At 36.4% G+C, this 26,344-nt stretch overlaps 6 protein-coding genes across 8 annotated transcripts; 3 read left to right on the forward strand and 3 right to left on the reverse strand.

The window, feature by feature from the left end:
- Positions 1–1,706: 1,706 nt before the first annotated feature.
- On the forward strand, positions 1,707–2,831 carry LOC118045040 (steroid 5-alpha-reductase DET2-like). The gene is made up of 2 exons (XM_035053534.2): positions 1,707–2,124; positions 2,262–2,831. Exons 1-2 carry the CDS (start codon positions 1,801–1,803, stop codon positions 2,730–2,732), a joined length of 795 nt encoding a protein of 264 aa, XP_034909425.1. The 5' UTR covers positions 1,707–1,800; the 3' UTR covers positions 2,733–2,831.
- Positions 2,832–3,820: 989 nt separating this feature from the next.
- On the reverse strand, positions 3,821–4,863 carry LOC118045039 (small ribosomal subunit protein eS28x). Its single transcript, XM_035053533.2, has 2 exons — positions 4,721–4,863; positions 3,821–4,226 (listed from the first exon to the last, which is right to left on the reverse strand). Exon 2 carries the CDS (start codon positions 4,223–4,225, stop codon positions 4,028–4,030), a length of 198 nt encoding a protein of 65 aa, XP_034909424.1. The 5' UTR covers position 4,226; positions 4,721–4,863; the 3' UTR covers positions 3,821–4,027.
- Positions 4,864–5,569: 706 nt separating this feature from the next.
- LOC118045038 (sucrose-phosphatase 2) lies at positions 5,570–9,230 on the forward strand. Of its 3 annotated transcripts, none has more exons than XM_035053530.1 (9): positions 5,570–5,711; positions 6,309–6,384; positions 6,470–6,769; positions 6,966–7,067; positions 7,207–7,401; positions 7,494–7,775; positions 8,277–8,463; positions 8,742–8,788; positions 8,916–9,230. In XM_035053530.1, exons 2-9 carry the CDS (start codon positions 6,325–6,327, stop codon positions 9,006–9,008), a joined length of 1,266 nt encoding a protein of 421 aa, XP_034909421.1. In that variant the 5' UTR covers positions 5,570–5,711; positions 6,309–6,324; the 3' UTR covers positions 9,009–9,230. The 3 variants fall into 3 exon arrangements, with proteins under 3 accessions (XP_034909421.1, XP_034909423.1, XP_034909422.1); XM_035053531.2 differs by lacking the exon at positions 5,570–5,711 and adding an exon at positions 5,770–5,799; XM_035053532.1 differs by lacking the exon at positions 6,309–6,384.
- A 1,081-nt stretch (positions 9,231–10,311) lies between these two features.
- LOC118045037 (pectinesterase inhibitor) lies at positions 10,312–12,136 on the forward strand. The gene has a single exon (XM_035053529.2). The coding sequence runs from the start codon at positions 11,358–11,360 to the stop codon at positions 11,916–11,918; it is 561 nt and encodes a 186-aa protein (XP_034909420.1). The 5' UTR covers positions 10,312–11,357; the 3' UTR covers positions 11,919–12,136.
- A 527-nt stretch (positions 12,137–12,663) lies between these two features.
- On the reverse strand, positions 12,664–19,102 carry LOC118045036 (uncharacterized). Its single transcript, XM_035053528.2, has 12 exons — positions 18,985–19,102; positions 18,095–18,330; positions 17,655–17,859; positions 17,104–17,194; positions 16,834–16,979; positions 16,147–16,390; positions 15,169–15,273; positions 14,861–15,043; positions 14,385–14,589; positions 13,522–14,014; positions 13,030–13,109; positions 12,664–12,905 (listed from the first exon to the last, which is right to left on the reverse strand). Exons 2-12 carry the CDS (start codon positions 18,324–18,326, stop codon positions 12,901–12,903), a joined length of 1,989 nt encoding a protein of 662 aa, XP_034909419.1. The 5' UTR covers positions 18,327–18,330; positions 18,985–19,102; the 3' UTR covers positions 12,664–12,900.
- Positions 19,103–22,716: 3,614 nt separating this feature from the next.
- On the reverse strand, positions 22,717–25,539 carry LOC118045035 (uncharacterized). Its single transcript, XM_035053526.1, has 9 exons — positions 25,317–25,539; positions 25,000–25,204; positions 24,686–24,776; positions 24,446–24,591; positions 24,088–24,331; positions 23,899–24,003; positions 23,617–23,799; positions 23,301–23,505; positions 22,717–23,198 (listed from the first exon to the last, which is right to left on the reverse strand). The coding sequence occupies exons 1-9, from the start codon at positions 25,537–25,539 to the stop codon at positions 22,717–22,719; spliced, it is 1,884 nt and encodes a 627-aa protein (XP_034909417.1).
- Between the last annotated feature and the right edge of the window lie 805 nt (positions 25,540–26,344).

Consider the following 26,344-nt stretch of genomic DNA (forward strand, 5'->3'; position numbering starts at 1 on the left):
CAGAGGACCATACACAAGCCAAAAGCATTCAATAAGTACCTTGTTAACCACATCTTTGATTGGTGTTGAAGGCTTTTAAGCCAGCAGACCCAGACTCCATTTCTTCTTCACTAGCATAACAGGCCGTACCTCCTGCTCAAGTTCACATTGGTTTTTTCAGCCATTATCAGTTTAAACGCAATCTATCCATACACACCTAATAGCTAAAGTTTCTCAAAAATTGCAGAGAAAGAAAAGTGAAGTAACATGGTGCCCATGTTGCTGAGATTTTTCTTTCCATCTTCTTTCTTTATCAAAGCAATGCCAATTCGTGATGTTAGGATGTGTTGGGCTCTCAGAGATTAGAGGAAAACATCTGCAGTGCTCCAAATTCTTGAATGTTGGTGCAAACAATGCCAACAAAAAGCAGATTCAAGTCTCCAGTAGAACTGGCACGCTTATTGCTTACAAGCTATCATTCCTTGCTAGTGCTGTTTCCTTTGGGCTTTTCCCAAATGAGGATCTCGGGTTTTTGTTCGTCGAATCCACTCTAACCTTACAGTTCCTACACCAGTGCTAACTTAAGTATTGGAGGGTTCTCTGAGCCTATCATGAGCTTGTTTTATATGTATTCATGAAGTTCAAGTTTTGCAGCCAAATTCAACGACTGGATCTCCAAAACCTTCAACCTGTTATGAAAAAGATCAGTATTCTTTGAAAAAAGCTTGCTCAGGCTTGGTCACCATCCTTCTCTGAAGAGGCCTGAAAGTCGGACATACATAGTTTGATTCTCGTAGGCTAGGCTATATTATTTGTTAAAGTGGCTTAACACTCAAGTTCTTTAGATTTGTTTGGCTCTCATTCAGCACTTTGCGTCACCATACCAGGCCAGACAGAAGACCTTGCATATTGAAGCTATTAAAATAGCTTCATTTTCAGCCAATTGGGAGGATTCTTCACCAATCAAGTAAAAATGACTCGGAAAATTAAAACTATATAGCAGTCAGATAAACAGGAGCAATAATAAATAAAAAAAACCAATATGCATCCGGTCCACGTACGTAGCATCAGTTCGATGTGGGGATGTATTTTTAATATCATTTTGGAAAGGGATTTTTATCTCAGTTGACATGCAAGCTAATGTAAGGATACCCTTCAATCCCTTATTATCGAACAAAATAAATAAATAAAATCAAATATTATCTATGGATTTGTATGGATTAGTTCCATATATTTTTCTCATTTGATTTACATATAAACCTTACAAAGGGATATTTGAGAATAAATGTACTTTAGACTAAATATATCCCTTCCTCTTACATCTTATTTCCATGTCCAAATATATGAAATTGTGAACACAATTCTACATTTAGAAAATTTTCAAATCAATTTCAAGTTAAGGAAAGTAAAATAAAATCTTGGATTGAAGATTCACTCTGAGTTCTGTACAATTAAGAAATAAAATATGAATAAGAAAAATGCAATGCATCGTAGAAAAACCAGACATCATTACTTACTCCCCTAATTTATAAATATTTATTGCCTAATATCTATTTTAAGTTGATTTGTAATGAAAAATATGGGCCTTCCAAAACTTATATAAAACTCAAGCCCAAAAAAACCAACAAGTACCTTGTTAACCACATGTTTCACTGTTCCACACTGTCGAAAGTTTGATTCCAAGAAACTCCTTGTAACGTGTCCGTTTCTTCTCCACTAGCATATCAAACTGCCCTATTTCTCTGTTTAAACCAAGCCCATATGATCCCACCTATTAGCTGGAGTTGCTCAAAGTTTCTGAGAAAACAGAAGTGAATAGTAATGGAGTCCATGTTGCTGAGGCTTTTCTTTCCACCTCCTCTGCTTATTAAAGCAATGTCTGTGGTCTGTGTCGTGTCATTAGGAAAAGTTGGGCTCTCAGAGTTTAGAGGAAAGCACCTGCAGTACTCCAAATTCTTGAATATTGATGAAAAGAAGTCCAACAAAAAGCAGATTCAAGTCTCTAGTAGAACGGGCATGCTTATTGCTTACACACCATCATTTCTTACTGGTGCTGTTTCCTTTGGGCTTTTCCCAAATGAGGATCTCAGGTTTTTGTTCGTCAAATCCACTCTAACCTTCCATTTCTTCAAAAGAATACTTGAGGTAATTAATCCCCCCTCCCTCCCTCCATCCCTGTCTCTAGCTAATATGATATGATAACATGCAAGAGTGTAGCGATTTGGCTGCCTATTAAAGAAGGATAAGCCATTTAGTAACCAGAAAATGTTTTTGTCCACCAGGTGCTATTCATTCACAGATACAGCGGGGGGATGGATGTTGAGTCTCTGACTCCAATCACTCTTAGTTATTTCACATCCTCTGTGTTTGTCATCTATGCTCAACACCTAGCACAAGGACTCCCAGAGCCGGCAGTTGATTTGAAGTATCCAGGGATTGTGTTGTTTCTGATAGGAATCATCGGTAACTTCTACCACCATCGTCTCCTTTCCAAACTGAGAAGCAATAACGACAAAGAATACAAGGTTCCCAAGGGTGGCTTGTTTGACCTAGTGATTTGCCCTCACTATCTGTTTGAGATTCTTGGAATTTTGGGGATCTCTCTCACAGCTCAAACATTGTATGCCTTTTCTTTCTTCATTGGATCAACTCTTTACCTGATGGGGAGGAGTTATGCCACGAGGAGATGGTACCTTTCAAAGTTCAAAGATTTTCCCCGGGATGTCAAGGCTCTCATTCCTTTTGTATTTTAAATCTGTTGGAATGAAGGAATCACATATATTTGTTTTTTTAAAAAAAATAATTTGATGGTGGTGATAATGATAAATGTGATTGTTTTTGTGGTTTTGGAAGGAAGAGAGGCAATTGAAAATCAATGCCATCTTCATCGTTGATGGTGATGGAACGTCAACGTAGACTCTTTGCCGGGGAGATGGCAGATCTTGGCAGGTGAAAAATTGCAATGGTAGTTAACAACCTCGTCATTGGATCTGGTTATTTGTTTGCATTGGGTGGTGAAACTTTGCTACAGTAATGGGATAACTATCCTGGCAATCTTAAAAGTTTGTTGTGCTTTCAAGGTTATTTTTTAAAATATTTTTTATTTAAAAATATATTGAAATAATATAGTGTTCAAGCATGCTTTTCACTGAAATAAAATAAATTAAAATAATATTTTTTTATTTTTTAAAATTAATTTAAGTGACACATTCCAAGAAAAAAAAAAAAATATATATATATATATATTATTTTTAAAATAGCCCGGCAATCCCAAATGTGGCTAATAGAGTGCAGCTGCTTGGCAACCTCATGCCTGCTGTGCCTTCCACACCAGTAGAGCGTAACTACAGGGCAATCTCAGAACTTCCCAGGTTTTTTGTGCTCTTTATTTGGGAATGCCTAGTTAGGCTTGCAGGTTTTGAACTATGTACCAAATCGACGAGAGATCACACACTTGGCGGAGGGATTATCTCAGCACCCTTACCGATTTTCCCCAAAAACTCATCTAAGAATGCACAAGTACAAACCATTGCGTATCATAACACAAGGACACCTACAGAGTTCACATGGAAATGTGACTGTCAGGTGGTAGCAGCGCAGGCAATTCTAGGTTTCTGAATCATAATCAAAACAAGCCAAATCCAGTTTATAGCGATGTCAGTTGGATTATATGGCAAACAAGGAGGTCCATAAAAATATCGAGGAAGGTGGGGGGAAAAGAAGCAGCTACAAATTTGCTCCAAGAAAACCCCATATTGATCTTCAATATCAGGACTTTAATGCTTGGCTAACAAGCATTGCATTAAAACACAGCAAAAGACTAAAAGTGCAGAAAACACAATTTAAACAAGACTCGTGGGTTCAAACCAAACTTTAAAAAATTCAAAGCATTCTTACATGTAGTTCATAAATCTGGAATCCAAGTCTTGATAATCCAACCGTAAACAAAACCCATTAGCACTCACTAGCTACTACATAACAAAATACTCCTGATTGATTACCACCAAAGCCAGGATGAGAATCTTGTGAACAAGCAGTAAGATGCCCATCAACGGAGTCTCCTAGCTTCTCTCTCAGACTCAAGCAAGGTAAGAATGTCACCTTCTCTGACTGGTCCCTTGACGTTCCTCATGATGAAACGGTTCTGGTCATCAATAAACTTGACTCTAACCTGAGTGACCTGTCCACGAGATCCAGTCCTTCCCATAATTTTCACCACCACTGCATGCTTAATTTGACTATCCATACTACAACAAAAACAGAGCAAGGTAAACTCAGTCTCACTCTAATGCAATCAAATCATAAATGTGGCTTACATGGCAAACACCGGATCTTCAATTTCTAATAATAAGCCAAACCCGCTTGAGGAAAACAAAATAAAGAAGGCCAATTTGACAAAAACCAGAATCAGATGATAAAGTTCTAAAATTGAAGCACAAAACAGAATACAAACAAGAACCACAAAAACCAAACTTTACACCCAAAGACTAACATACATTACTTCAACAAACAAGTCAATGAAATCCCAAAATGGGTTTCATTAGAAAACACCAAATTTCCAATCCATTAGCTAAATTAAAGCAAACCCATTAAAGAAACTATGAATTAGATACTAGAGATCAGAACTTTAAACATAGCAATGAAGAACCAAAACTAAAAAGACCAAACTTTACAAGCTGAGCTAAAAAATGCATTACTAAAAGAAGCAATAGAGATGTCAAAGAAGACGAGGCTATAATACCTTAAGGAGCTAGATATGAAGCAAGGGAGAGGAAACGGCTGCTGCTAGGTTCTCACTTCTCACCCTGACTGCAATAAGAGAAACAAAAACCCTAGAAAGACAGGTGTTATACGGGTGGTTTTATACATCTAGAGATTGAGGGTATTATTGTCATCTAAAATTACTCTGAGAAAAGGACATAGTTATCCCCCAATTATTACCTAATTATCAATTACATATAGAAAACAAACTATTCTCAATTGAGTCCTCCGTCAATAGGACATTACTCAATTAACCCTCTTATGGAAATGTTTTCATTTTAAGTCATAAAAAAATTATTATTAATTTTAAATTAATGTTACTCTACTATCTTTGAAAATGAGACCTACCATGATGGTTATAGGGAGCAATATTCAAATAAATATATATTTTTCTGAAAATATTTTTTTGTTATAAGTTTTAATGATAGGTTTTAGTATTATTTGATAAATTAAAGATATAATTTTTTATTTTTATTTAGTATCTAATCAATAATTATGTAATAGTTGATAGAGCATCTACTAGCCCCTTTATTGTATTTGTGGAGAAAATACTCTTAAGAGTACCTAGTAATAATATCTTCAAAATAACCTGTTTTTTTCTCAAAATTATTCCTTTAATGTCATAGGTTCTAAAGACGAGGTATGTGTAATATTTGATAGATTGAAAATCTAATTGCAATTTCCTTCGTTTAGGACCTAATTGATAAGTACTTGATAAGTGAAGGACCAACTTATCCTTTTCTCTATTACGTGATAGATTGAAGCCTGAAGTGGTTTGAGGTCTACGAACCTCATTGACTAATATTTTATTAACCGCTGCGTCGTTTGTGGGGCACTTTCTTTCTACACGATGCGTCATTTCTTAACTTGATAAAAAGACAAGTTAGACAAGACAGTCACTTCACTTCTTGTCCAAGAGACAACCTCGACTTCAGTTCTTGATTTATTGAGAGAAGAAGTGGAAGAAGAAGGTAAAGTGTTGTAAACTATGGAGCTTCCATGTCTTGTTATTTGAATTTTTCATTGATATTTTAAAGATAATGAAGAGAGCTTATCTGGGTTAGTAATCATTCTACTTTAACAGACTTTTCATGTTTTCTTGCTCGGTGAATGTCCTTCCTAAGGCTAAAGATACTGTTGGAAGTGATTTACATAATGAATTTGTATGTGGGATGGTTAATTTTGATGAAGCAGGATAGTTCTTCGTGCCCAACTGGTGAATTGTTTAAAGAACATTACTTTGTGATAGATTTTGCTACTGTATAGAAATGGTGCCACTTTTTAACTTAAAATTGTTTTATTACTAGGTTAAAATATGTTGCCTGCATTGTATTACTTTTACCATTATCATCATTTTTGTTCATCTTTGTCGTATCACAGTTGTTTATGATGATCACACTTTAATTTTGGTCTTGATGGTGTTTTGGATCCCAAGATTCTTCAATGAATATAAATAGAGAAACTTTAGAAATATGTTTGTGCTTAGACTAGAATTTTTTTTGTTATTATATGAAGTTCTCATTTTGCTAATCTTTTAAGCTGTTTTTTTTTGTATTTATTATTAGCAGAGCTGATAGACCTATTATGGATCGGCTTGATGGTTCTGCGCATCTCATAATAGTGTCAGATCTTGATTTTACAATGGTAGAACTGTTGGCTGCTTTTTGTAAAATTGCTCAGTGTCATGCTGTGGTTATTTTAGTCATGTACGTAGTGGCTTCTGATGCAGGTGGATCATCTTGATCCAGACAACCTAGGCCTTCTTAGATTTAATGCTATGTGGGAAGCCTACTACCGTCAAGATTCTCTGCTAGTTTTCTCCACCGGAAGGTCACCCACAATTTATAAACAGTTGAGGAAGGAGAAACCTTTGTTGACCCCAGATATAGCCATAATGTCTGTTGGAACTGAAATTATGTATGGTGAATCAATGATAAGAGATGAGGACTGGGAACAATATTTAAATAAAAATTGGAACAGGGAAATAGTCACAGAGGAAACAGCCCAGTTTCCAGAGCTTACTCCTCAGGTACGGTGTTTAACCAAATGACATTGATTATTATATCTGGTATTTGAGTCTAGAAGTCGACTATAAGAGAGCATATATTTTAATATTACTGTTATTTCATGGAGAAGAGCTGAAATCATATACTAATTACTATGATGATACCAGACTTGTGTGCATTTTGAGTTCTAATATACTGAACTTCAATGGGTCATCGCAGTCTGAAACAGAACAACGGCCTCATAAAGTGAGTTTTTTTGTGGAGAAGATTGAAGCCTTGAAAGTTATAAGGTCTCTATCAGAACGTCTAGAGAAGCGTGGGGTAAGATTGCATTTGTTCGCTGATTCTTAATATATTGATTTGAGCAGTTTCATCTCAATGAGTTATAAAAGCATTTGGATTCATAAATATGAATGAATCTGTTCCTTTTGCTATTCAATTTTGATCTCTTCTTGGGCAGTTAGATGTGAAACTGGTATACAGTAATGAGACAGCTTTGGATGTATTACCAAAAGGTGCTGGCAAAGGACAGGCTCTTGCTTATTTGCTTGAAAAATTTAAAATTGATGGAAAGATGCCAGTTAACACTCTTGTCTGTGGTGACTCTGGTAACGATGCTGAACTATTCAGTGTCCCTGGAGTATATGGTGTGATGGTTTGTATCCTCATAAGCTTTGTAATTTGCTGCTACTGTTATTCTTTTCCATTTCTCTCACATATGGTACCATTTGTATTTTTATTATGAAGGTCAGCAATGCACAGGAGGAATTGCTGCAGTGGCATGCAGAAAATGCAAGGAACAATCCTAATATAATTCATGCAACAGAGAGATGTGCGGCTGGGATAATACAAGCCATCGGTAATTTTAGTCTCGGTCCAAATGTTTCTCCAAGAGATATTAGAGACTTTCAGAAATGCAAAGTGGAAATTTTCAATAGTAGTCATGAAGTTGTGAAGTTTTATTTGTTCTATGAGAGATGGAGACGTGCAGAAGTTGCCAAGAATATGCAAACCCCAAAGTTAATATTTGTAAGTTTAATAGGATTCCTTTTACTTTAAAAATGAAATTCAAGTAACATCTGCATTTTGTTAGGCATTCGTTAGAAGCAGAATGTTTCAGTAAATTTATGGACATTCTTTGAGTTGAAGCTGCATTAGAAGTTGTGGGGAACTTATGCTGGAGCTTTTATGGCTTTTAGGGAGAATTATTGTTTTCCTTAGTTATTTTTTTTTTTTTTCCCAATTAGTTTAGGAGATTAAATATTGGTGTGATCAATTTATTACACCTATTGAATTGAGCATTTAATCATCATTTTTGGTAAATTACCTATTCCCGGCTTACATGATTAACAAATTCTATCTGGAGCATGCTAATGCAAGTTTTGTATTGTCACCTGAATTTTGTGAGTGCTTGAACTTTTGTTTGTTGGTGTCATATTTTTCTGCCTTTGCCCTTTCCTTTTTGTTTTTCCCTTGTAGGGCTGCCTCAACTATACTAAATCAGCTTACTGAGTTTCCTTTGCTCCTCAGTTTCCATTTGGTACATTTGTGCATCCTTCAGGAGTTGAGCAATCAGTCAACCACTGCATAGATGTAATGGCAAGGTTGCATGGGGACAAGCAAGGAACCAATTATCGCATATGGGTAGATCGAGTTTCTTCAGCACAAGTTGGTTCAGACACATGGCTTGTGAAGTTTTATAAATGGGAGTCATTTGGTGAGATTTATTTTCCATCATCCTACGGTTCATTTACATGTACTTTTTTTTTCCTGATTTGTATCGGCACTGATGTTTTGATGGAGTTGCTTTTTATTGATAGACAAGGAACTTTTTGACCTTCAGTTTAAATGTAGTCAGATAAATACTTGGTTATCTAAACATCTTTTTTGCCTCTGTACGAATTGATTTTCCTGTGGTTTATCATGTTGGATTCACTTATACTCTCATTTCTTATATTTGCTTTGACATATGACCATGACAAAATTACATTACAGGGGAGGAACGGCATGGCTGTTTGACCACTGTCTTGCTAAGTTCAAAGGTAGAACTGTAGTCCGGTGCTCTCTCAATTGCTAAGTTCAAATATCATTTGCCTTGTTGAATTCTGCCTGCTGGTTTCACCATATATGCCTAACACCAGTGATTAATCTGTGGTGGGTTTTGGGCAGGCCGAGGTACCTGATGGCTTCACATGGATGCACATGCATCAGACATGGCTAGAACGTTCAGAACCTAAAGATCAAACAACCTGGTTATTCTAGATGTCAAACAAGGTGGGTTGGTGTTTGTTTTGACCCAATACATTGGTCTTTATTGACATTTCCTTTTCATTCATAGGCCTTCTTTGCGTGATGATATACAAAAATATAGCTGTTTATAGACTGCAGAGTTTAAGATTATCAAAATATTGATGTAGCTACAAGTCATAAGATTATAGTTTGAGAATTTCATTACAAGTAATAGAATTGTCTATTTTGAAATCATTTTCTCCTCTTTTTCTTGAGAAGCAAGGATGAAAATGGCTTAAATCTATAGGAAACTCGTTTTTCGTGGCTCGTTATTTGTCCTTGCGAGTCTAAATAAATAGAATAATATTTAGAAAAAAGTTATGGTTTACGTTATATTAATTTGCGAGGTAAGTATTAACTTGTAATGCCTAGCTTTGTAACTTGTGGAGAAAACTAATCGTACTTGATACCTGAGCTCCATGATTTGAAATCGTTGATTGTTATGAACTATGATATTTACCCGGCGAATCTCATTGCTTCACATCTCTTCATTTTTTGAGGACATGGAATTGTGAGAAGCTGCCATCCATCCATTCCAAGCATAAAACGCTGCACAGCTCTGGTGAAATTAGAAACATGGAACTGACCTGAGTTGATCTCAATTCTCAGTGATTTCTTAGAATTTAAAATTTTAAGAGTTCGACCAAGAGGACTGCAATGTTACGCATCTCTAGAGGGATTTTCAATAATAAATTGCATAGGGCTTATCCAATTTAATGACGATGATTTACAGGAATTGTCCTTGCGTCGTTATCCATTGTATCATGTGATAAGCTCGTCAGTAGGGGCGGAACTAGAAAGTTTTAGTGAGAGAGAGCAAATATTTTATTTTTGAAATAGTTGAGTGCATAATTTTTATGAAAAAATTGAAAATCTAAGGACTAAAATCAAAATGTTTTAAAACTCTGGGGCTGCTATGCTCCCACCAAAGCATGTCATAGGTCCGCTCCTGCTCAACAGGTTTGATTGATATGGTTTCCGACAATTGCATTCTTTTTGTTTAATTAAGGACTCATTTTTGTTCATAGAAACACACTTTTTTAAAAATCAATTTCTCGCACATAACCTTAAGGAAAGTTGGTGAAGTAGAAAATACTTTTAACTGGAAAAATTGATCTTGTTTTTCTTTTATTTTATCTAGAAAATACTTTTTAATCTTTCAAAAAATATATATAGTTTTCTTTTTTTTATTAGAATTTATTTTTAAATTTTATCGTTTTTAAATTTTATTATTTGTTTGTTTTAATTTATTTTATAGCTATTCATTTTATTTGATAAGATTTATAAAAATGGATTTTTTAAAATTTCATTTTTCTTTAACTTTTTTATTTGTTAAATTTTGTTTTTATTTTTTTAATATACTTAAAAAAAAAAACATTAATAAGTTTATTGTTGAGATACTTGTGTGCATAATGCTAAAAAGAGGTGGAGGCTTTTCCTCCACAAGTTACAAATTCAATCCAACACTTGAGTAGATCCCTAAACTCCTAAGGATATATGAATGAGATAAATTGAAGATTGTATCGCATCAACTTCAAGACCTCACTGCCCTCGAGAAATTGTTTATAAATGATTTCAATGGAGAGGAATTTGAGGAAGCTTTGCCGACCTTTCTTTTCTTCAATATATTTGGATAGGGCTTTGGAAGATTCTCAAATATCTGCCAGGTTCAACAGTATGTCATGCAACACCTCTCAAAATTAATTAAACAAATTGTGTATTTGGGCATATCGCTCTTCTTTCAGAAAATTGTAGCTTTGGCAATGGCTCTGTACATAAAATACAAGATCTTGTTCTCTGGGTGGAGAAGCTATTCTTGTTTTGAAAACGTGGTTAAAACTGTCCAGCTCACTGGATTCCTTTCCCAGCAAAAGTTCATGGAATAAAATTAAATATAAGCCATTAATATTCTTCAGGTTTTTTTTTTCGAATTCGTGATCGTATCTTTCCAGCGATCACCACATTCCTTGCTTTACAAGAGTGCATGGGATAGCCCAAATCTTGGGTTTCTCCTGCATATATTCATCTTTTTACCCAGAAGACTCTAGGGTTTCATTAGGGTAGTAAAAAAGACACGCAGTCTGTTCTTCTAATACCTGTGTTACTTCGTCAATGAGAAATTTGTATGAGATATCCCCATGTTTTTACGTAGATTATAAGAGGGTTTGAGCTATTTTTGGTAATTTCAAGGATGGTAAAGCATTTCAGGACATTACTCAATTGTTTCTTAATTTCTTCTTTATGTCACGATCTTTTTCTTTAAAAACACAAGTAGTTGGCCTTTCTATCTGACAGTAGTTCTTTCACAAGTATCTGAAAGAAATGAGTACCAGATATCATTATTCCTTCTCTGTCCCCTTTCACTCTCTTGCTTTCTTGGTTTGTTTCATCATCGTCCATGCTTCCCCAGCAGCCGCTGATAAGCCAACCGAGCTAGTAGACAAGGTCTGCAACCAAACATCAAACTACACTTTCTGTGTCGAAGCTCTGTATTCCGACTCCCGTGCCCCAGATGCCGATAGCTACACGCTGGCCTTCATCTCCTTTGGACTAGCGTACAGCAATGCAAACAACGCCAGAGACTACTACATAGCAGAGCTACTCAAGAATACTTCTGGTCAAGATTACCATTTCCGTCTCGAAACATGCAGCCATGATTATCTCAGGGCAGTTTCTAAACTAGAAGAGGCCTACAATGACTTGAACTCGGAGACCTTTTTTGGGTTGGCTGAATTGGCAGGTATTGCTTCTAGAGCTTCTGATCATTGCCAGGATGCTTTCAAGGGAATCTCTTCACCACCTTTAGGGAGCAGGAATGGTGATTTAAAACGTCTTTGTGAAATCGGTGCGACCATTGCTAAGTTGTTTACTGGATCCTCGTGATCATGATTTTATATAATTATGTCTCCTTGAAACCATGAACATAAAGAAAGCTTTTAGTTCTTTTTTTGTTCTATGATCACATCAATAATTTAGCATCTATGCATTATCCAAATGGCTACATCCAATTATTACAGCCGGCTGTTCCCATGGCAGATTAAGAAAGACCATGGAGGAAGAAGATTGGGGGCAATTCAACTTCTTTTGGTTCTTTTTTTTTTTTTTTTTTTTTTTTAAAGTAACACGGGTCAAGAAAAAACGCCATGAAAAAATAATTAAAAAAATAGCAATGTATTGTTTTTATAATTATTTTTTCAATTATGCTACTGTATCCGAAAAGATTTAAGCATGTGGTACTTGAAAAAAAAAATAGCCAAGGGCATTCTTGAATTGGCTAATGCACGTTAAAGATTTTAGCATGTGCTACTGTAATCTGAATTCCTATTGGGCTCCCTAGAGAAGTGTAATCTTCATTCGTATTGGGCTCCCCAGTAAATTATCAAATGCAAATGGATCCATCTAACTGTTTTATTATAATAATAATAATAACAACAATAATTTTATGTTTTAAATGAATTTTTCAAAAAAATTAAAATTTTTTATTTTTTTTATTAATTTTAAATTAATATATATTAATATGAAAATTAATTTTTTTTAAAATTAAAAAAATATTATTAATATACTGAAAAATTATTTCACACTGCAAAACAAGCTCTCAAAAGCTGAAAATGCACAGGACACAGACACAGAGAAGAGAAAGCACTTCGGCAGATTTCAGAAAAATTAATCAAGGTTTCAATGTTCATCTTTACATTTTTTTAAAAAAAAGTGGAAATTCTGGAACAAGAATTGGAAAGGCTGCTCATCTTCCAGGCTACAAGTCAATAAGATCCCTGAATGCTAGCAGAGCATTTAACGTCAAACAAATCACGTCCGTTGCTTTTGAAGCCTCATCCCTGCCCACAGCTCGCTCACTAAGTTGGGTTTAAGCTGTCATGATTTGGCAAAAGATTTCATTAATTAAGGAACCTGGGAAGCAAATCATAAAGATTGACGAGAGAGATCGACTCGTTCAGAAAATAACTTGCTGTGGTAGGTCAGGTGGAAAGTATACCGATGAAACATAAACTGAAAATTACAGAAACCATGAGAAAGAGTGCATATGGCTTCCCAATAATTCCAGCTGAGGTTGACCTGCAGACAAGCAGCATTGCGGGTTTTAGTAGGTATCCATACAAAAAAATAAACAGGTTATTTTATTGAACAAAAACCATTAACAACGAATGCTATAGGCATAGCACCGGTTTCTGAATTCACGTGTAATGGAACCGAAATGCCAGGAAGCACTTTATAAACTCAAGGAAAACACCACACGCCAACTGAACTGTTTGTATCCCTTGTACAGCGTAAACAACTCTCCATCCAATGACTTGCATGTACCAAGGGATATGAGAAAAAAAGAAAGTTAAGAGTAGCCTGCAAATTCCTTCTTTTTTGTCCTCGATGATAAAAGCTACCGGATAATAAAAAATATTGTTCGATGGAATTCCGTAATAATACTGAAACTCAGATTAAAATTTCAAAACAATTATTGAACTAGACTTGCCTTCGCAAAATGTCTGGAGCCGACTTGGTCTTCAGACCAAAGTCAAAGGGGAAGAGTGGATCATAATGGGGATCCCCGACATTCATTGGTAGTTGGTCCACATTTTTGAACCATGTTCTTGGAAGCTTTCCAGTGAATCCATAGTCTCCAAAAAGGGCATCAGCTACGCCTTGCCCTTCCGTGCCAGGTAACCATGCTGCCACTAAGGCATCAATCGAGGAGAGGTATGGTTCAATCACAATAGGTCTGCCAGAAATGACGACAACAACACACTTGACTGTCTCACAAACATTGCTGATGACACTGGGACCTGGATCTATCATTGTGAGGTCCATGCTGTCTCCTGCAGTCTCGGCATAAGGAGGCTCACCCACAACAATGATGGCATAAGCAAAATTATTATCCTTAATGAACTTGCTATCAGGGTTCTCTTGGAACACAACTTCTGTGCTTGGATCAACAGTAGATTTTATGGCACCAAGGATGGTGGTTCCTAACATGAAAGGGGAAGTATAAAATTTATTGTTCTCATCACAAGGCATACAGAGGATATTGGATGAATTGGGATCAGAAATCACCACAAAAAATGATACTCTAAACCATTGTAGATATGCACTTTTCCTAAATTCTTAGGAGGATATCTTAGGACATTAGATTAGATGTTTGACATGTGCCAAACCATCATTAAAATTTTCGAGCCTAAAGAAAAAAAAAATGATTCCAAAGAAGCGTCATCTATGTTATATAAATAAGTGAAGAAATTTTCAATATGTCCAAGAAGGTGAGAATATGACAGTTATACATATATTTTTAAGGGAGGGATCCATAATGCAGTCTGTGACAGCATATTAAACAAGGCATACCCCTAGTGTCTCTGTTGCCGCTAAATCCTTGCCATTGAATACTCCACCCACCACATTGATAGCCCAAATTATCAGCATGCGTACCAGCTACTAGAATCTTAGAAACCTTCCCGGGAAGTGGGAGTAATGGATCAGTTTCATTTTTTCCATTCTTCAGCAGCACAAGTGATTTCCTTACAGCTTCCCTAGCCAAGTCTCTATGTGCCTGGATAAGTAAAAGGATGTTCACCATTCATGGCACCATATTTTAAAACCATGCTCAGCATATCAACCAGGTAAACAGACAAGGGAGATATACTTGGGAGGAAAGTAAGATAATTTAATCAAAAAAGAAGATGCATGTCACCTGGTAATGCAAGAGAGAGCTTTCTTGAACATCTTACCTCATGCGAAGCATTGGGTGCCAAATTTCTAAATTAAAAGACCAATTCGAAAATATAGACTCTAGCTACTGAGCAATGATTTGCTTTACTGACCTGGCTTCCAAGCTCATTAACAAGGCTGAGATCAGCTAAAGGGTTCTCAAAGAGACCCAAGGTGAACTTCACTAGCAAAATCCTCCCCACAGCATCATTAATGCGATCCATTGGGATGACATTGCTCTTGACCAGATAAGTAAGATCATCAATGAACTCTGTGTGCTTGAAAGGCAGCATGACCTGAAACAAAGAGAACCAGAACTCCAAGTTTCAGAATTATTCAATCTCAGCCATCTCTGCAGGGCAGAGAAGAGTTCACTTGAATTCAATCTTAAATGACATTGCCCATAACATGAGCTGCTAACCATGTCGATGCCAGCTTGGATCGCAGCTTGGACAGAGTACGAGTAATTTGCATGTGGCGGTGAAGTGATCCTGTCAATACCCTGCCAATCTGAGATAACAAAACCCTGAAAGTTGATCAAGACAGCAACAGCAGTTAGCCTGGGTACCAAATTTCACGTTGCATGTGTATGGTTACATTACCAAATCTACATGGAGCATGAGATCAACTGCAACGGCAAACCATGGAAAAACCAGTGATGTTAAGCTTATTGCCAAAAGGATCCCAAAGGTCACTTTCATGATCTGGAAAGAATCAAGCACGATGCTCTCCATATTGCCTAGGGCATCATAGAAAGATCAATGAACAAACAGTGCTGGTAGCATGCTCTTGATCATGATATCCCTACTATTATTAAGTGAGTTAAAATGATGGCTAGCCATCCTTTATCATAAAGGATGTTGGGCAGTTAGAAAAAAATTAACTCAAGAATGAGTGCAAAAAATGAAGAAATAAGATGGATTAAATAATGAAAAACATGCAAGAAAATGAAGCCTATGCATCAGCACACAAAAAAAATAAAACAATTAGAAATGGTTAATTTGGAATGAAGCCAAAACAATAATACTTAAGCATGCAAGTGCATTTATAATTGAGGCTAAAACAATGCCACTATTTAAAAAAAATTCAAAGACTTGATGGCGAGGTGTTTGCTGGAGGAGACTTCCAGGCAAAGCCAACCTACACAAAGGGGTGGAATTATGTTTTTATTGAGCTGGGCCATGCACCAAGCAGAATCGTCTCAAAAGCCAAAAGTTGAGGTTTTGCCCATGGTACAGCGTAAAAAGCTTTGATAGGCATTGGAAGCTGAAGGTTCCAATAATTGCTGTAAAACCTATGTCCAAATCCTTGTTTATTGCAAGAAAATACAATTTTGCCACAATTCATAAGTGTGGATGCTGGTTGAGCATCGAAATTAAAATTCAAATGTGAACCTGACCTTAAACTTGAGGGTGTTCTTAAGGAAGCCAGTTATTAGCTCACGATTTGCGTGCATCTTTACCCCATTCCAACTGGAATAGGAAACCATAATAGTTGAAACACCTTTGATGATTGAATCTGAATAGGCAGGCATGTGAATGCTCAGTAGCCCATGCTTGTCGATAACTGTATTGTTCTCATTGATGCCCTTGGTTGTTCCACCATCACCCACGAAGTGCTTTGCACAAGCTGCAACCTTTTTCCTACAAAAACAGAAAAGGGAAAGGGAAAAAAAATCAGAAGGACAAAAAAAAAGACAAATCAAATGCATGTTTAGAACAGTTGAGCATAAAATGCAGGTTGCTATAAGCAGAGCAACAGTAGAGAAGGGGTAGAAAAAAGAGGGGATAGGCTTCTTTTTTAGGTGCTCTGGTTCATTCTTGTAGAATAACACCAGTTAAACACTACAAGTGCTGAGAACTGATTTATGTGGCCGCTGTTACTAAACACTAAGAGCCAGGACATGAATATGCTAATTCTTTTGGATATCAGACGTATAAAAGAAGCAAAACTAGTGACTTGAAGGATTTTGATAAGGCCTGTTTATGAGGGATGTTTAGACTTCTGAAGGTCGCAAAACTGGTGACTTGAAGGACGTTGATAAGGCCTATTTATGAAGGATGTTTAGACTTCTGAAGGTCCGTACTTCCCACCAACATATGGAACTCCTTTCCGAGAATTAACAGGAATGTCGCCTTGTAAACCAGGTATGATCTCAGTCATAGCCTCCACAACTTTGTGATCCTCGCTGTAGCTTTCATAACACCGACCCCACCTTGGATCTTTGCAAACCTTTGGAGCAGATGTAATGAAAAATACAAAATTAATATGAAAAGTGCATGAAAGGCACTGCTTGATTCATGTACTTAATATCTACAAAAAGATTTAAGAACTGATAGTGAAGTGAGTTATTTACTGCGATACATGGAGCAAAGACATAAGGAATTCCTGTCGCTCTAACTTCAAGAGCGGTTGCACTTCCAATCCTCTTCACCAGGTCAGGATCCCTATATGTAAGAAGTCCAATACAATATAAAGTCAACACAGATTAATGGGCAGGCATGAAATTCTATAATAAATGTGCGGGTGCTTTCCAGATAAAAAAAAAAAAGATTAAAAATGATTGATCCAAAGATCAGAGAAGACTTTAGGATTATTAAGTTAAACCAGACTAATGGAAACCAATGTGTGAGACCACCAACAAGTTTTACTGTAGATTACCTCGCTCTTCTGCAAGAATGGAAATGATATGTCGACCTATGCATGTTGAATTTAACATGTATACTTTCATTAGCACTAATTACAAAGCAAAGAGACAGAAAGTGGAAGACTTCTTTTACATAAAGCATTCACTAAATATATTATCTGAACTAAAGCCTACAGGCATTTGTGAAATCGATGACTCTGTAGCACAAAGTTCTTGTTGTGAGAGAATCAATAAACAAGGAACTTAAAATTTATACTTGCCTGGTAGCTCCAAGCCCAATATTGTGAGGAAAGATTGTGGCATTAAAGACATTATTATGCCCATGAACAGCATCAATGCCATAAATCATTGGAATCCCCAATCGGCCAGACAACGACCCATTCTGAAACCCATTTATCATATTAACCCAATCCTCAGCACTGGCTTCTGGAAGTGGTGCGCTCCCACCTCCACTCAAAACACTACCTGCACACAATCATTCCCGTTCAATACCATCATAAACTCATTATCCCATCAAACAGGAACAACAAAGCAGCACAATTTACAAAACCAGCAATGCTAGCGCAACACTTGTTCACAACATCTCCAGGCACAAGCTCTACAATTTGTGAGTATCATAGCTCTCAAAGAAACTGTCATTAGCACCACACCGACAAAATTTAACACAAAGCAAAAAATATTGGGGAGTTTTAGATATTACCAATGCAGTAAGTCTGCATAATATCCGGAGAGGCTGTCAACCTATCAATTTGAACCATTTGTCCAATTTTTTCTTCAAGCGTCATTCTACTCATCAAGTCCTTAATCCGAACTGCTACTGGTTGCTTCGGATCTTTGTATTTCACATCCTCTCCTACTGCCATTGCTATCAGCACCGTTAACCACAGCATTATCCCCATCATCTTCATCAAAATCCTAGTCATAGCCTCCATTTTCCTACACCACAAAAACAAGGAAACGAAACGAAATAAAATTCAGCTAAGTTTCTACGATCCTTTCTCATTATTACAAAACAACAATAGAAATTAGTGCTTATTTATTATCTGTTTGGTTGCTTAGAAAATGGAAAGGAAACAGTACGAAAATCGAACCAATAACCTTCTAAATTCAGGATTTAATTTTTTTTTTTAATAAGTAGCGTGTCAGATATGCAGAGCACAAACATTCAACAATTTTCCTTATTCTTTCTTTGCTGCACTTTCTCAGCAACCAAACAAGCAAAGCAAAAGAGCAAACTTAAAACCTTAACTTCTATGATCCTAATTATTTGAAGAGTAAAAATAAACAGAATCTCGTTTTGCTTTTCGTTTGGTTGCTGAGAAAATGGAAAGGAAACCGAAAGAAAATCAAACCGTTGAACCTCTCTGCAGCATTTCCAATGCAACAACTTCCAGCATTTCAAAAAAAAAAAAAAAACTAGCGTAGGAAATAAAATAAGCAGAACGCAAACGTTTTACTGTTTTTGTTTTCTTGCTGCATTGATTTTCTCAGCAACCAAACACGGAAGCCAGAAAAAATGAAATAAGAGCATTGTGTGTGTGTGTGTGTGTGTGTGAGAGAGAGAGAGAGAGAGAGAGAGAGAGAGATTACTTGAGACGAGAGTCTGTTCAGTGTTAGCGAGAGACAGAGAGCGAAACAGAGAGAGAGCGGAGTGGAGTGTGGAATGTGTACTCCTGGGTTTTGCTGTCGATATAACTGTGCTGGCGGTTTCTTCTTATTGATTCTTTGAGTAAAGTTCGACTTGGACCTTGAATCTTTCAATTTATTTCATTTTGGGCCTTCGTATTTAAAAATTGCTATTATCAATCCTTGATTTTTGGATGGGGATATGGTGAATTTGATTGGAATTTTTTGACAGAGAAATGTGTTTGTTCGGTTTCAAGGATTCCGACGAATTTTTAAATATTACTACAATACACTAATCAACACTTTTAGACACGGTTTGTTTTTATATTTAATATAATTTTTAAAATATTTTATTTTTTTAATTTTTTTATTTAAAATTAATATTTTTTTAATGTTTTCAGATTATTTTGATGTGTTAATATAAAAAATAATTTTTTTAAAAAATAAAAAAACATATATTATTTTAATGTATTTTCTAATAAAAAAACACTTTAAAAAAACAATTGTTATAACACTTTCAAATATGCCCTTAACATTCCAGTTTTTTTTATACTAAAAAGGATAGTTTTTAAGAAATGTTATGAAGAGATATCTATAAGGTTTGATTCATTTATATCCTTTAATTTAATTGTATGTAATAATAGACTTAGAAGTTACATATCTTGCATTAAAATTATATTTTATTTCTTGTATTATTTTTTTCTCATAACCACACTTTCAATGAAACACGTAGAGAACAGTTTAGTAGTAAGAAGAAAAAAAAAAATTAGTATTGGATGGAAAGTTGATATTGCATAAGTTGTGGAGCAATTGAAACTTTTGGCTGAGGGGAGTCCTCATCGAAACATATATTATAGTTGGAGGATCCAAATGTAGTTTTCCCAAAAAGTGATAGTGGAGGTGGGCTGGATTTTTTTCTCGACAGACGTGACAGGGATGTGGCAATCCGGTGCGCGCGTGTGCTCTTAACGTTGTTAAGAAGCCAGATCGTGTGAGAGTTATTCGGGGACCACGTCGCTATCTGAAACCTGACCGTCTGATTGTTTGACTTGTGATTGGTGCTGGATGCTAGAAGCTGGATCGTGTGATTGATAAACAACGATGATGCAACGAGAGTGGTGATTAATCCCAAATCCAAATTATCTTGGATTTAAGACCTATGATTAATCTGAACACGCCTTTAGCCAAAAAGTAATTTGGATAGGTTGGGCTGAGATCCAGATTTGGTATACGTTTTTCAGACTAGATCTAGTCCAGCTGCACCAGCCCGGTCCTGGCCCAAGCCAATGACCCCACCAGCTGGCAGAGACAGCAGCACGCATGGCGCGTGCAGCACAGCAAAGAGCTAATTATAATCCACAGCGACAGTATTAGTGAATTATAATGCAAAGAAGAGACTTGACTTCTTACTGGTGCAGGGAGAGAAGTCGAAGATGGTGGCTTGCTTTGGTCCCTCTCCCCTGTGTTTGCTCGTTATATTTGTGTTCTCTGTTTTTTTTCTTGTGTTCGCTTCCTGTCTGTTCCTTTTCGTCTTCGTCCTCCTGTTCTGTGCTTCCACCTTTGTCGTTCGTTCGCCCTTAGTTCTCTGTGTTTTTTTTTCTGTGCTGTGTTGTTCTCCCCCCCTCTTCTCTCTGCCCAAATATTCTTGAACGCTCCACGTAATACAAGATTAAGGAAGTTTGCGTTTGATTTAAAGCAGCTTTGCTGCAACACCTCACCTGTTCATCCTTTCTTGTGTAAATTAAGCAGAACAAGCAGCTCCAATCTCCATTATTGAAGTTAAACACCCCTGAAACTTGTGGCTGCTGTCTGTACTTGTCTCTGAATTTTTTTCATTTCCTGACCACAACATCCACCACTTGCTCAGGCAAAGCAGCGTTAGCAAATTTGTGGAGGTTTAAACCCTCTTTGAACATATCATCAGAAGGCCTCTTCCCTGTGAACAAATCTAACAAAAGTATGCCATGACTGTAGACATCGCCGCGGGCCAACACCTCAGTTCCCATTCCATGCAATGACCCTTGAAAGTTGTTATCACTTGTAGCCACTCACTAGCTGCAAACTGGTCACATTTACCAACGTGGAGAGAAAGTTCAAATCATCTGCCCCAGTTCCCAGATGGTCGATGGAAATGCTGAGACAATGCAGCTGATGCAACTTCTCCAAACCAGGGACATTTCATGTAAATGTGTGTTTGGCATTCTCGGTAGCTTGTGTAGAAAAGGTTTTTTAGTTTTGATTAGTTTTGATGAAATATATATTAGGTTAAAACTATAATAAGTTATGTTGAAAAAAAAAATAAGGTGTTTAAAATTTCTTAAAAGTGATTTTAATTATAAAATTACTTAAAAAGATATATAGTAATTTTATAGTTTTTGAATTAAATATTATAAATTAGATTATTAATAATTTGTAATTAAGAATGAGGTTATTTTGATTTTGATCTAATGGTTTTTAACAGTAATTTTACTATTATTTTTGTTGTCGACAAGCTTCTTCTCATAATTTAAAATTGAGATACATACCTCAATAAACTTATTCGCAATAACTGAGGTTAGACCTCAATTTTTGGTAGAGCCCATCATATAAAACAAAATTAAAATATATATAAACATATTAAAATTGAAATTGTGATTAGAATATTAAGGGATGGTTTAACTAGTTATACATTGAGTTTGATTTTTAATAGTTTTAGTTTGAGTATTCTTCAGAGCTACTAGAGATTTATATGATTATTAACTTCAATGTATATGAGATTAATTAAGGCATGTGTAAATTAGCTTAAATATCTATATTAATTAAAAAAAATTATAATTGAAAAAAAAAAGTTGACGCAACAAGAGTTAATTAAATGAAAGACAAGTTTGAATCCCTCTCTTAAGTGAATTTTAGAATTATGAAAATTTAATCTATGGATATTAACTCGAATCAATACGAATGAAATGATTTTTTTTAATAGTTAATAAGTGATCAATAATATATATATAAATATTGCCAAACCCAACCCAACCAACCAAAATCATTATATATATATATTTCAAGTATATATTAATTTTTTTAAAAAATATTAAATAATAGTCCAACAATAAATATTCATTTTGGTACTTCGAAACTCGATGAATAAAATATGAATATTTAAAAAATTTATCATAATAAATGAATAGATAAATATGAATAAAAAAAAAAATTCAACCCCCGAGTATCCATTGCCATCCCTAATTTTAGACTTGGATTAATAAAAATTTATTTTGAATTAGAAAGTATGAAAAGGGGATCCACCAATCATTTGAATCCAATAGCCGGAGAGTCAAAGAAATTAATCAAGAAATGGTCCAAAGCATTCAAAATGATACAAAAATCCGTAATGTAACTTGACTCTTTAAGCGATATTGTTGCACATTCGAACTTTTAGACTATATAAAACGGTGGTATCGTTAAATAAAACTTATTTAGATAGAAATTAAATGGTTCCGCAATTTTAATGGTAAAAAAAAGAGAAGGTTATTCTAATCCATAATCCAGGATTGATCATTATGGAGAGTCATGATCTGACCATACAAGTGTTAACCAAATTTCTTCTTTAAAAAAAAAAAAAAGTCTTCAGAGACAGATGCCAATGGGATGAACTGCTATGATTTATTTTGCAAGGAATGCTGGTCTCACAAAAGCTTGCATGGAGAAGATTGAGGAAAGAATCTAGTTTGAAGGCTTAGTCTCAAGGCCAAAACCAAATGGGAAGAGTGGATCATAGTGCTTGTCACCAACATTCATTGGAAGCTGATCGACCCTCTTGAACCAGGTTCTAGCCAACTTGCCAGTGAATCCATAGTCGCCGAATAGAACATCAGCAACACCTTGGCCTTCACTTCCTGGAAGCCATGCTGCCACAAGAGCGTCAATCTTTGGAACATACGATTCAATCACTAGTGGTCTACCGGAGACGATGACTACAACACATTTGACAGCCCCGCAGACGTTGTTTATTATCCCCGGACCGGGATTTGGGAGCGTCAGGTTCAGATTGTCGCCTGCTGTCTCTGCATATGGAGGCTCGCCCACAACAACAATGGCATGGGAGAAGCCCTGGGACTTCACGTATTTAGCGTTAGGATTCTCTCTGAAGACTACTTTAGTGCTTGGATCAACGGCAGCTTGGATGCCTTTAAGGATGGTGGTGCCTGCTCAAGGGTTACAAGTTCCATCATGCATCTGCCTTCTGTATTCACAATATTTCAATATGTTGCTAATTAAACAGGAAGTGAGTTGAGATTATTATATACCAGCTGTCAGGTTATTTCCCTCTTGTCCCTGCCATTTTATTGTCCAGCCACCACATTGATAGCCAAGATTGTCAGCATGTGTTCCAGCAACAAGGATCTTGCCTGCTTTCTTGGGAAGAGGCACCACAGGGCTTTTAGCAGATTTTCCATTTTTCAACAGCACAAGGGATTTCCTCACAGCTTCCCTGGCTAGTTCTCTATGTTCCTGAAGAAAGAAAGCAAATATCGTTAACCCAATCTGGTGATTCAGAATCATTTTCAGGGGAGTGGTCAGTGAGAAACACGGCCTCATCCGCCTGGCAGAATTCACACTCACCTTGCTTCCGAGCTTGTCAACGAAACTGTAATCGGCAAGTGGATTTTCGAAGAGACCCATTGCGAACTTGACCCTCAAGATTCTCTTAACTGCATCATCTATGCGTTGAATGCGAATGGCCTTCTTGTTAACCAAATCGGTCAAACCATTAATAAACTCTGTGTAGTTGTAAGGAACCATAACCTGAATCATACAGAACCAATGTTAGATATCTACTCCTTGGGTGAAATTAACATCAATATCCAAGCATTTAATCTCTGAGAACAATGGTTTGTAACACACCATGTCGACGCCAGCGTTAACCGACTCTAGAATAGAGTAACTGTAGTTCTTATGAGGTGGATAGGTAATCCTGTCGATTCCTTCCCAGTCTGAGATGACAAAACCCTGAAATTTACAGGCAACAGTACATGATACAATGTTTCATGTGCATCAATTCAATAACTTGATCTGCCAGAATCCGTGTCTTACCCTGAACTTGAGTTTCCTCTTGAGAAAACCGGTAACCAATCCACGGTTAGCATGCATCTTGATGCCGTTGATACTCGAATAGGATACCATGACTGTTGCAACACCCTTATCAAGTGAGTTCAAATAGGCAGGCATGTGGATGTTGTAGAGTTCGTTATGGGTAACTACGGTATTGTTTTCATTAATGCCCTTGACAGTGCCACCATCCCCAACAAAGTGCTTGGCACAAGCTGCAACCTTGTCTCTACATGGTGTCAGAAAAGGGCAAAATATAGACGTCATGATGAGATAGAGCTGAAGAATCTGTGCATGATTGATAAAGAAAATGACGCATTAGGCCTGGCAAATCAATTCTTACTTTCCAGAAACAAAAGGGGCGCCTCTTGGAAAATTGGCAGGGACATCTCCTTGTAAACCAGGGATGATCTCAGTCATCATTTGGACAATCTTGTGGTCTTCACTATAGCTTTCATAGCACCTGCCCCCTCTTGGATCTCTGCAGACCTGCATAAGGCAATGATAGATATGTGGCATGATAAGATCAAGGGAAAATTTGAGTCGTAGCAATTATGGGATCGAGATTAATCGCTTAGTTTACCGCAATGCATGGAGCAAAAGCATATGGAATTCCAGTTGCTCGAACTTCAAGCGCGGTTGCAGCACCAATCTTCTTCACAAGGGCAGGATCCCTGAAACATCATGGTATATATATAAAAATGAAGTACAAATCCAATAAGGTATCAACTCAGGTTCAAATCCAAGGCGAAACAATGAGAAAACTATATAAAGAAACTTCTCATGAATACACCAGAAGAAATACACAAAAAGAAAAAAGAACAAAACACAAAACACGCTATCTAACATGGTATCAAAGCTGCCTCCGATCCTGTGACAAATCGTATGTGAACTTGCCTGGTAACTCCAAGGCCAACATTATGAGGGAAAATGGTTGCTTCGTAAACATTGTTGTGGCCATGGACTGCATCGATTCCATAGATCATTGGGATGCCAAGACGGGTTGATAGAGACCCTTTTTGGAACGTATTCACCATATCAACCCATTGTTTTGGAGAAGCCCTATCAGCTGGCACACTCCCTCCTCCACTCAACAAGCTCCCTATAATTAATCACACCAATTATTTAGTTCTTCACTCTAGGCCTCAAGAATCTTTTAAATGCAGAAAAACATGAGCAACGTGCATGCATTTTTTGGGTTTCTGCAGTCATACCAATGTAGTATTTTCTCATGATTTCAGCAGTCATGTTAGTTCTTTCAAGCTGGACCATTTGTCCAATCTTCTCTTCAAGTGTCATTCTTTTTAGCAAATCCTTAACCCTGTAATCAACTGGCTTCGTTGGATCTTTGTATAGAACATGTTCTTCAGCTCCCATTGTAGATGACCAGCAACATATAAATAATAGCCCCACCAGGGCGATCCATGCCTTGGCCATACTAGCTTTTTAACTATACTTCCAAGTTCCACCACTGTACCTGTGCATGAATTAGACGAACCACAGTCAAAGCTATCCTATTTTTCTCAAACATTGTCCAAAGATTTTGACCAAATTTTGCAACATCCTTAAAAAGACAAAACAAACATTATAGACCAGGCGAAAAAAACAGGAAAAAACTTACAAGGCGCATGTAAAGGGAAATAAACAATAGTTTAATAGGTTATGAGGATTTTGGTTTGAAAGAAGAGCTAGAAAGGATGCATATATAAGGCAATATATTTACTAGATTTAGACAAGCGTTTATCCTAAATATGATAGGAACTGAATTAAGACCGGAACTAATCATTTAATTAGTCACTGACAGCCCGATATTATTTACTATTGTAAGGAGGGTTGGTAACTGAAGGTTTTTTTAGCAAGAAATCAGGAAATCCATGTATTTTTCATGATAAAAATCGGAAGTTTTGTGGATGTGATTCCCTTTTTAATTTGAAAGTTTACCGATAAAATTAAGTTGACTTTTTTTATAAAAAAAATAGCATAGTTTATTTTTTAAAAAATGGCAAACTAACAGTTTTTTTATCTAAAACATCATCATTTTAGTTTTTTTAAAAAAAATTAGCCCGAAACGAGGTCGTTTTGGGTCCCGGCAAACCCACACCCCAAGGTCGGTGTCGGGTCAGCTAACTGTGCTCGAACATTAGCTATCCTTGTAGGAAAGGTTATGGAATTCTTCTCACAGGAAGGATTCCCTACTGCAAGCTCATGCAGATAAAGGCAGCTGGATACAGCCTAGTGAGCA

This window comes from Populus alba, chromosome 8 (genome assembly GCF_005239225.2).
Source record: "Populus alba chromosome 8, ASM523922v2, whole genome shotgun sequence".
NCBI lineage: Eukaryota > Viridiplantae > Streptophyta > Magnoliopsida > Malpighiales > Salicaceae > Populus > Populus alba.